General features: G+C 37.2%; 1 protein-coding gene across 1 annotated transcript; it reads right to left on the bottom strand.

Annotated features, from left to right (window-relative positions):
* Positions 1-381: 381 nt before the first annotated feature.
* nipal4 (NIPA like domain containing 4) lies at positions 382-9,718 on the bottom strand. Its single transcript, XM_060891147.1, has 6 exons — positions 9,480-9,718; positions 7,743-8,000; positions 6,367-6,423; positions 6,183-6,273; positions 5,715-5,875; positions 382-2,527 (listed from the first exon to the last, which is right to left on the bottom strand). The coding sequence occupies exons 1-6, from the start codon at positions 9,517-9,519 to the stop codon at positions 1,917-1,919; spliced, it is 1,218 nt and encodes a 405-aa protein (XP_060747130.1). The 5' UTR covers positions 9,520-9,718; the 3' UTR covers positions 382-1,916.
* Positions 9,719-11,935: the final 2,217 nt, after the last annotated feature.

The following is an 11,935-nucleotide window of genomic DNA, read 5'->3' as shown; positions in this document are numbered from 1 at the left end:
TCCTGAGGATGTTTACAGTGCAGTCTAGTGGCACATAGTGTGTATGACAACATTGCATCGCCGAAAGCATTTAAGCATTATAATGACTCAAACAGCTTATTTGACTCGTCATGCCGTGACTTGTCTATTAGAAACAAACAACATATAAGTCACATGACTCTAGTGAGTGTAGCCACATTTGCTTAAAGATTAGGTTATGATACGTATTTGTTCAAGGTGTTACTTGTATTCTTGGTCTATTATTTTTTGTGTTGTGTATAGATCCGGTAAGGATAATGTGAGAATGACATTATTGTGTTCTGTCATGTGCTGTAGCATACTCATAGGAGGAAACATGACTGTTAAGGATATAGTTCAATATAAATAAAAAACAAACGTTGGTTATTGTTTGCATATGGTTTAATAGACATATATTTGCATGGGTGCATGACAGTCATCAGCCTCAGCCACATTCAACTGCTGATGCCATCGTGTCTTTAGCTACTTTACATAATTTTCACAGTTTCTTATACCTTCCCCCCCATTTAAAAAAAAAATCAGACATCTTGCATTGCACTTGTATAAATCCTGCACAAAAAAGGCAATATTACGTAAAGTATTTCATAAAATTTAACAGCTTTTAAGAAAAGTTGTTCAAAATACGAGTAGAGAAATGTACTACTTCTGATATGTTCATGCTCTTCAGTTTCAATAGCTTCATGTAACCTTCAGAAATGCTTTTGACCTGAAACTTTGCACTTTGCTTCCAGGAAGATTTCCTTACATGCAAGTGTGTAGAGCAGAGCAGCAGCTGAGATTTGCATCAAATTGCTTTGACAAATGTGCTTTTTGGACAAGTCGCCCAAAGTGCATGTCTTTTCAAGGCCTTGTGCAAAGTTTTGTGATCACCTGTCTTTATTATCTAATCCATGTGTAGAAAAAGATGATTAAAACCAGCATTATATATTTAAATGCGACATTTAATTAAAGTTGCTTAATAGTTCTAAAAGATGTTAGTAAAATTCCTGAAAAAAAATATTGTATCCAAAATGAAATCTACTGTATATATCATGTGCTTCTGCTTCATCAAGGCTGATCCTCAACAAGAGCTGAATCACAATTTGCCTCCATCACAGAACATAGCACTGATATTGCTAGAGTTTTAAAAGTGTAAGAAAGTTTTAGTAAAAAAAAAAAAAATAAATCAAATTTACAGTTTAACAAAAATATGATATCAGCCACGATCAGCCAAAATGTTTAGCGTTGTTTGTTTAGTGTTTGCTTCTGCAGTTTTGTACTAGAGCTAAGAGTCTAGAGTTCATCACAAGTAATAAAAATAAATCTTTTCTGTTAATTATGATTATAATATAATATAATTATAATATTAGTTATTACACAATTGTACAAGACAAGATGTCATGCTTCAGGACACGGTGTGACCTTGTGTTCTACAGCCATGAATAAAACCTCACTGCGAGCGGTGTGAGCGGCCATCTTGGACAAGCTTGGTTATATGGGGTGATATTTGTAAGCAGTCTGTCCCAAAGCTTTCAAAGTCTCCAAAGGCTGAAAGAAGAAGCTACAGTAGGTTTGAAGCATGTCAAGATAGGTTCCTTTTAGGTTCTCTGGTTTCTTCCCAGCAACAAAAAAACATGTCGGTAAGAGGATTGGCTAGTCTAAACTGGAAGTTGGTATGAAGGAGTCTGTGTAATGGACTGGTGTACTCTTTAGGGTGTGTTCCTGTTTCAGGCCCAGCATTCCAAGGATAGAAAGTCGACGATAATGTCTCCTACATCTAGTAAGCTTCATTAACCTCCTAAAATTAGTGCAGAAATAACTAGAATACACTGAACATTCCTTGGCTGATAATGATGATGTAATTTAGATACGTTTTACCCCACCTAGCTCCTTTAAGCCGTTTTAAAATGACCTCCCGCTCAGCTGATGATGAAGACTCTGGGGCCTTCCTCTCTCATTGGAGGCAGGGTGTCTACGTTCTCGATGAGAATGTGCTTGTCCTCCCTCTTTCCTGGGCTGCCCAGGGCCTGAGGCTGGCAGAGATTACTCCTCAGCTCATCACAAGTCACACGCAGATCTTTGAAAAGATGAAGCATACTCACACCAAACACGATAACCAGGAATCCTCCGATGGTGCCCACGACGTCCACGGCTGACATGGAGCCCCACTCTTTGAACAGGATGATGGAGGTGGTGAGCACAACGCTGGTGAAGAACACGTAGTAGATAGGGTAAACGAGCAGCGTGTTAAATGTGTCCAGAGACTTGTTCAGGTAGTTGATCTGGATTATGACGGAAGCTACTAAAGTCAGCAGGAGGATCCAGGTGAGAGGATTACTCAAGACCGAGGGCTCCATGACAACCGTACGGAGGAAGATACCCAGACCTTTCACTGAAGACACGGTGAAGGCCCCGAGCAGCGAGCAGATGCTTATGTAGATTAATATGTTGGTATGTCCAATGCGAGGAGCAAAGTAAAAGACCATAACCAAACAGGCTATGAGAAGGATGCTGGCAAACACTAGGAAACCTTGAGGAGACAGAAAAATAGCATTTGTTTTTTTTTTTTTCCTTTATTTTCAAAGGTTTAAAGGTTTTTCTTAACTTATAAGCATCATATACAGTACTATCATTGAAAGAACTGAAAGTTAGCGTTCCCCGGTTCCATCAACAGCAAGCCACTAGTATTTTTCCATTGTTTTTTGGATTACTACAAATACTAAACCCTGTGACTAACAACAGTATATGATTCCAACACATTTTGTTCAGTAAGATAATCTTCACAGATGAATCTCTTTTACTTTTATGAATTATGAAGTTCAAAAACAAACGGCAAAAGCAAAAAAGCAATAATTAAGCTACCAACAATCTCCACCACTGTCACATGACTTCGTGTCTGCTTAGCCATTTGTTATATACAGCCTTTTTTTTTTAAGAAAATGCTTTAAAAAAAAAATCACTTGAGCACTTGACAATATCTTGAGCTTATGTTAAACACAGACATTATATCAGGTATTTAACCCAAAACCTATTAAAAAAAACCATTGATTTTGGGACAATGGAACCAGGGATGGTTTAGAGAAACCAGGGCTAGAACATACTTGCGCAATTGTACTTTATTATTATATTTAAGTATTATTTGGAAATATTTGTAACATTTTTCTTTTTTTTTTTTTACTTAATAAAAGATTACTTAATACAAATCTCGAAGGCCTCTTCTTCTCTCATCTAGCCAATAACTTTACAAATCTGAATGAGCGCCCACTCATTTTACTTCCATTTTGGTTCAAAACGTTTATTGGTATCAAAATCCAAGCCAGTTCATCATCTGCCTTCTCTGACCTTCTCAGAGCTATAGCTATGTGTGCAGTGTTGATCTTGGGCATGAGCGCCGCTGGAGTGAAATGTTACTTCAGTTGGTTAAATGAGGCGTCTGAGGCGGTTTAGACATAAACGTCTTCTAGTCTAATTTGAAGAAGCATGTTAAGGCAAGTTTTGCTAACACTGACTGGCTATATTTAATACATATTTAAATTTAATCTGTATTCTTTGCATATTGTAATCAAGGTTTAGCAAGACTAGCATCAATTCCAGTAGCTAACACTACTAGTGCTGGCTAGGCTGCAAGTCACATTGTAGCTAATGATAAATTTTGTTTATTTCCAGTAAATTTTTATAATCGAATTCATTAGCAAAGGCTTTAGCATGAGCGATGTACGTGAGCAGCAAACGTTGGATAACATAAAAGATTAAAAACATTAAAACTCATTTGCTTTTTCATATAAGTACATTTAAAAAGAACAAATTTATGCGAGAACATTTTTGGCTGCAACTTGACACATTATCTATATGTGTATCTAGATAAACCTCCAGATAAATTTGTCAGTATTTTTCCATTTCATTTCAGGTTTCTGTCTACATGTTTTCCTGTCCAGAAATTAGCCGCACCCTGAGCTCAGCTTTGCCTGTTTTTCACAACAGGAAGCACAAGAGTTTATAGTTTCAACAGAGAAGGTGGTGTCTTATGAATTCAATTCACTCACTCACTCATTCATTCATCTTCTACCGCTTATCCGAACTACCTCGGGTCACGGGGAGCCTGTGCCTATCTCAGGCGTCATCGTGCATCAAGGCAGGATACACCCTGGACGGAGTGCCAACCCATTGCAGGGCACACACACACACTCTCATTCACTCTCATTCAATCACACACTACGGACAATTTTCCAGAGATTCCAATCAACCTACCATGCATGTCTTTAGACCGGGGGAGGAAACCGGAAACCGGAGTACCCGAAGGAAACCCCCGAGGCATGGGGAGAACATGCAAACTCCACACACACAAGGCGGAGGCGGGAATCGAACCCCCAACCCTGGAGGTGTGAAGCGAACGTGCTAACCACTAAGCCACCGTGCCCCCCTGAATTCAATTCAATTCAATTCAATTCTATCTTATTTATAAAGTACTTTATATACTTCACAGATACTTTAACATTTACACTTTACATATTTCCAGATATAGATATTAGATATAGATTTCAGAGAAACAGAATTCCATTGTAAATGAAGTCTGTTTCCAGCAGCACACACTAACTCTATTCCCTCCCTGATTACTAACACCTTTATCAGTCTCGATTTACTTCATGAGTCCTAGTTATTATTGTTTCTTATTCAGCCCTTGGCTAGATCTTTCCTAGTGTAATCTCATCTCTAGACTTAGTGTATAAGCTATTACACCTTGTCTTTGTTTGTTTTTGAAGCCTGGTTTTTATGATTAGCTCCTTAGATCTATTATTTTACCTTATAGCATTATTCTTTTTCCTTTTTTCTTTGTTTAGTTGCTTTACAATGTCGTGTACTGAAATGTATAACGCAGCAGTGCTGAATTCCTGATTCTTATTGGTCAGAAGGTGTTGATTCATTTTATATGACAGTAGCTGCCTGGTTTTCTTTTCCATAGTAACAGATAAAGTCTAATAATAAAAATGAGAAATTATATGAATAAAGGAATATCGAATATTGAACAAAATATTCAGTATTCAATTAAATGATTTGTTTTATTTGTTCAATATTAGACAAATAATAAATAAATACTGAATAGACAAAAGTGCTGACATTGAAAACAGATACGATGGTGTTTGTCTATCAATACTACAAGACATTTATTTATTTCTCCAGTTTTGTCGATTTGTAACAAACAAAAGTAAACCGTTGTAAATTCCGATAAAACTTATTTTAATAAAACATATTATCTCCTTTAAAACTGTTACAGGCGTCATGTCAGACTTTGTCACATTTATGTTCCTTATTCCTGTATTAGTTTATTAGTTTTTCATTGTGGTCAGTTTACTGTTTAGTTCCACTTCCACATTAGCGGTTAGCTTCATTCGGGTTTGTTTGTCTGCTTACTTCGGCTTTATATTTTTTTCTATTGTCTGTCTAGTCCTCGAGTAAATAAATCCTCACATGCACTGATACCTGTACACGTATGGGTTTAAGTTACGTTGCTATTATAAAGCTGAATACACCACGTGCTCCCTAATTCAATAAATAAATAAATAAATATAAATATTCAGTCCTAGAAATAAACAAACAGCAGAAACTGAGTTTATATAATATGCACGATTATGCTATGAAGAGGAACAGTAACATTGTGTATAGAAGCATAAAAAGGTGAAAAGGAAGTGTGCTTACGGAAGTCTGTTAGAAACACTCACCTGGGTCCAGCAGTTTGTGTGTCATCTCATTCAGCGTTGTCACAGCTTCCTCTTCTGGTGCATGGATTACCATTATAGTGCTTCCTAAAAGGCTTAGCATGCAACCGAGCTTTCCTAACAGGTTCATCGTTTCCCCGAAGAGGTGAGAGGACAACACGGCGCTGGAGAGAGAGAGAGAGAGAGAGAGAGAGAGAGAGAGAGAGAGAGAGAGAGACTTAAACATAGTGAAACATAAAAATAAGGTATTACTGAAAAGCCTTTAAGCTTTGAGCTTTTCACACTGATTATGAAATAGGATAAGAGTATGTTAAGAGTTCATTCATGAATTAAATATTGAGCAGCTTTGCAAGTTACGCAGCCGCATCATCAGTGTTGTTATTAGTATTGAGCTCTTGATGACTTTACTGAGCAGATAAAACAAGACATGTGTATCATTTCTTCATAATAGAGTGAAGATCAAGTCTTTACCTGAAAAGTACACTTAGCGCTCCGAGAGGGGTGACGACGGTGGCTGGAGCGAACATGTAGGCTGCAAAGTTTGCTGCTTCACCTCCTCCCACTATTATCAAATGGGACAAATAAAATCACATTATTTATTATCATATTTAAAGTTAGAATAGTTAGGTCTGGATTCATAATACAATAAACTTACTGGTCAGCAGTCCACCCCACCACAGCCAGTCCTTCAGGTAGCCATGTCCTCCTTCACCTGTAAAAGATAAAGATATCACATTACATTAAAGCTATCAGACTTTACATTTCATCCCTGCATCATTTATCTGCTCACATTTTTTATTTATTGCAAAATACATACATAACTATGCTATAACTACAGTATTAATGCTGCTCGATATGCAATCAGGTTTAAACTGAGCTACGTTCTTATGAGCACATCAGCGTTTATTTTGACAGCACGGACATCATAGTGGCTTTCGTTTATAGGAAAATAATCAACAGCAAAGTGTCCACAGTTGATTACATCCTAAATTCATGATCTGGAGAGTTTTATTCCACTTATACAACAGCAACTTGCCAATGAGTGCATTTTTATCCAACGATTGGCACATAGAACTTTTGTGAAACTTTAGGCTTCTCCAGCAGTGCACTGTGGCTTTTCCACCTGCTTTGATGGCTCAACAACAACAACTTCTCTCTCCAAACTCCTGTCACCTGTCCTGATTTTTTTATTTTTTTTTTTTTTTTGTGAAAAAGTTTCTGTTGGAATTTACGCAACAGCAGCTATAAATTAATTCCATCATTTTCAATTGAAGTTAATAAGATGTAAAATGTAAACAAACAAAGAAACAAATAAATAAAAACAACCTGTTTTGTTCTGAAAACTTTTATAGCTTTACTTTTTCTAACTCGGTAACTTGTTAACACGTTAAGTGCTTAAACTCCTTTTTTTTTTATAAACATAAAATAAAAGTCTCCTTAATAGAAGGCTTCACCGAAACTCTTTATTATTAGACACAGATTACCAATCAGATTTGAGAACTGAACAGATCAGCGTTTTCAGCTCTGTTGCAACTAACAGCAACGTAATTTTAGCTTACTAATAAATAGCCTAAAATAAATACATTTATTAAACAAAGCCCAATAGTTGTTGATCGGGTGAAACGTGTGATGTTTGATCAGTTGGATTCTACTGTATGTAACTTATTTTGTTCGGAAAGATCTAAAGTTCAGGAAGTGAAGAGGTAGATATATGGATAGATGGATAGATAGACAAAAAGAGACAGACAGAAAGAAGGAAAGATAGATGTACTGAAAGAAAGAAAGAAAGAAAGAAAGAAAGAAAGAAAGAAAGAAAGAAAGAAAGAGAGAGCGAGATAGATAGATAGATAGATAGATAGATAGATAGATAGATAGATAGATACAGTAGATAGATAGATAGATAGATAGATAGATAGATAGATAGATAGATAGATAGATAGATAGATAGATAGCATTCAGTAGTAACATACAGATAAATAATAATAAGTTGTATTGGTTGTTTCCAGTCATAGACCAGTGTGATGTACTGACCTGCCCTGGTTTTCCCGTTTGCAGCCAAACGCAGCAGTGCCTTCTTTTTCAGGATGACGCTTCCTCCAATGAGAACAGCTGAGAGCACTGCTAGCGTCAGACCGATCCAAAAGTCACATTTACTCCATTTGTCCGAAGAAAGAGACGGCACCACAGCAGTGGAGTTGTATTCGCTGATTAAAGTCCAATTGCTGCCTTTTTCTGAGTCAATCACGCAGTCAGACGTGGACGATGGACAAACCAGTTTGATCACTGTCTCTATAACATATAAAAGCACAGCAGTTTAAAGATGTTTGACACTCAGTCAATTCTAACAGTGTTGGCACTACAGGAAGAACGAATAAAACAAATTGAATAAAACATGCAACGATATGATTTTTGAGCTTCACCTCACAGAAACCCTGTTTAGTTTTAGCCCAAATTTCTAAACGATTAGCTTCCTGATATTAGCTTTCTCTGGGGGGTATAAAAGCAGTAGAGCACTTCCTGTTGTGGGGGATGTGGTAAAGTGGTTAAGTTGTTGGATTACCAACCAGAAGGTTATGAGTTTGAATCCCAACTCTCAGTTGCTCAGTTGTATAAAATGTGATATAAAACACGAAGTCACTCTGAATAAGGGGATCTGCCAAATGCTGTAAATGTCTAACTTGTTTGCTTTGTGATTGGAAATATAACTTGCAAAATTATTTTGTGCTGCAATTCTTTATCTGTTTCGATATATTTTGAAGTCGTTCTTCCAGATTTGACAGACAACGATACTTTTATTAGGTTTATCACAATGATATTTTAAAAGAAAGGCAAGTAGTTTCTCTAATCGTTTAAATGGAAATTTTGATTCATTTGGATTAGTGTTTATATTAAACACTCACTTCCTCATGTTTACGTTTGTGACATTAGGCATGGATTTGACTCTAACAAGTGAACACTGTTTCTGTAAAAAAAAAAAAAAAAGAGAAAGTTTGCACTTCCTCAGTAATGAGGTGATGTATTTAAAACCCGTCTAACAGGTTTTGGGGGTCTGAGTTTACCAAGAACAAATTTGGTTGCAGGGTTTGGAGCAGGTTTACGGGCCAAAAAACAAGTAGGAAATTACAAGACAACATTATTTACATGTGTAATATACACTGCGGTTAGGAAGGTTCAATATGAAAACACCTTTAAAAGTCCTGAACATTTTATACACCACTTCAAATATACAAAAAAAAACACACACACAAAAAAAAAAACAACATACTGTATGGCCTTTAAACTGACATAGAAACAGAACAACAGGATAGAAATGGAATTGTGTGAATGTTTTTTAAAATTAACACCTAAAATAAACCTAAAACACACACACACACACACACACACACACACACACACACAAAAGAATCCCCAGTGTGTAAAGTGTGTAAGGTTTTTGTCCATCTGCACATGCTAAGTGGGTATTTATTCTGTACACACACACACACACACACACACAAACACACACACACTTTTTTCTTTTTGTACTATCTCTCACCACTGACATAATTATTAAGATCAAAATTTCATTACTTCACACACAAAGTAAATAAATAAATAAAAAGATAAATAGATAAATAAACTCTATGAGTGCGCGCCGCTCTAATGCGCGTGCACGCGAACCTCAACACAAACACACAACGTCCTTCTTTTTCCCCCTGCAGGTGTGTTATATAATAAAAAAGTAATGATTAAGTAATGATGATTATATATAATGTTCAATTCTCTTACCGTTCCCTTCTGAATCGGACGTTAGGCGAATCACCAGCATGCTGTCTGCTTAAAGTAATCAACACTTAATCAACACGCAGATTAGTTTAATCCATACGACACGATTTCCGTTTATCACCCATGAGCGTGGGTTTTAATTAATGTTCACTTCAGTGTCTAGTTTTACTTAATCTTGTTGCCATCAGACATCACATCCGCACAGAGCTTCAGATGAGTCAGTGTCGGGCGCAACAAGTGTGTGTGTGTGTGTGTGTGTGTGTGTGTGTGTGTGTGTGTGTGTGTGTGTGTGTGTGTGTGTGTGTTTAGTGAGGCTACCGGCACCGCCCAAGCTCACCTGAGTACATCATGAACCTTCCTTCCTGAAGCAGAAACCAAACAACGCAGTGCTCTAAGTCTATTTGAATTCTATTTTATTTTTTTTTTTCTTCCCTTCTAACCAAATTCAAACTAAAACGATATGTATATATATTTATATATATATATATATATATACTTAAAGTTTTAATTTTCTATATTGATTCAGATGTAGAAACTGTTTTATGTTTAACTGTGTTATGACGTCACGACATTATGACGTGGTATGTCCATGCTCCAGTTACCCATATGTAAAGGGAGCTGTCTCGCCTGGAGGAAGTGAATAGATAGGTGAGCCTAGGTCTTAACTATTTAGATTCAAGAGGAACGTGAAACTCCTAGGTGTGGCAGTGAAACTATGCATAAGTCATGGTGTCATGGTGTCATGCCCCGTTAATCCAAAGCATGGCGTAACGGAAAGACTTCGTTATGTAGAGTTCACTGTGACACATAGGGCCTCGATTTTACGCAGTAAAAATCCTCAAAGCATCTCTCATTTAACGTAAAATCACGATCTGTCCATGGATTAAAGATTCTGGAGTGTAAATCCGCAAACATTTCCACATAAGGGACATGAAAACTGACGCCTTAATTAGCCACTGAATATTGCTTACGTTTCATTTTTACACATTTAGCAGGAAACATGTTTTACAGAAACACAACCTTTTTTTTTTTCCTGAGCATTTAAAAAGTCACGGAACAGAAAAACAATTCTTCATTGATTTATTCATTTATTCTGACTGATTTATCTTGAGCAAGGTTGTTGGTGGGTCCAGAATCTGTCCCAGGAATACTGGGCACGAGGTATTCAATTTGATGCAGATGGGATAGTATTTTATTTAAACACACACAAACACGCACACGCATACACACACAAACACGCACACGCATACACACAGACACACACACACACATACACTTAAACCTAGGAGCAATCTATCATAGCCAATTTGCCAACCTGCATGTTTTTGGACGGTGGGAGGAAAACAGAAAACCCAGAGGAAACGGAGTGGGAGGCAATGCAACTGTGCTGCCCAGGATTTTTAACAAAAAAACATTTCTTTATTCTCAGATCAGCCATATTTAACCATTAAATAAAATCTGGAAATATGAAGACAAATATCACACCAATTTATTCATTTCAGAAGTCATTATAAATATTACAAATTGTTATATATATTATATAACAAGACACATGCTTATTATAAGCAGTGAATGAATTCTCCACAATCACAGTGAAAGCAAATCTTAATGTTTTTAAGTCTGCTCTGTACAGAACCTGTGCACCAAACATAATGATTTGTCAGGTTGTGTCAATTGTGTCAATGACATGTCCTTTAGCCACTGGGAATTTCTGCCTATTCAACCATAAGAAGATTTGTGAGGTCGGATATTATTGTCAGGCAAGAAGGCTTGGTGCACAGTCTGCATTCTAGTTCATCCCAAAGGTGTTCTGTATGGTTGTGGTCAGGACTCTGTGTAAGATACTCGAGTTCGTACACTTCCGTCTTGGCAAATACAGTATGTGTTGCTTTGTGCATGTCAGCATTGTCATGCTGGAGCAGGTTTTGGGTCATTAATTCCAGTGAAAGAGATATTCCAGTGATGCAAAAACATCCTAGACAATTGTTTGATTTGAACTTTTGGCTATACTGTACAGTACATACTGTATAGTGGGTAATGTCCTGAACTAGGCCATGACTAAAATTTGTAGCATCATGTAATTTGTACATGTCTTGAATCCATGATGTTATATTGCCTACACCAGCAGTGTCCCCCCGAGAACCAGACTGTCAGGGATCAGCGCGGACTTTTGGACACGTGCTAATGTTTTTGTTATTGTCACGTGTCTGCCCCGCCTTCGTCTGCTCCTCCCTGTCTCCTCACCTGTTCCCCATCGTGTGATTGACTTGTGTGTGTATATATGTGAGCCGCGTTGCCGATGGCAGCGCGGATTCATTAGTTTAGTTACGTTAGTTCCCCGTGTCGTGTGGATATGTTTGTCTGTTTTCCTTATGTATTAAACCCCTTTCATTTGAAGCTATCCTGCGTATGGGTCTGTCTCCATCCTTCCGTATCCGGGGGCCTGACACAGACAGTCC

This window comes from Tachysurus vachellii, chromosome 17, assembly GCF_030014155.1.
Source record: "Tachysurus vachellii isolate PV-2020 chromosome 17, HZAU_Pvac_v1, whole genome shotgun sequence".
Taxonomy (NCBI): Eukaryota; Metazoa; Chordata; class Actinopteri; order Siluriformes; family Bagridae; genus Tachysurus; species Tachysurus vachellii.
Note: the sequence above shows the minus strand (reverse complement) of the source record. Positions and strands in the feature narration are given on the sequence as shown.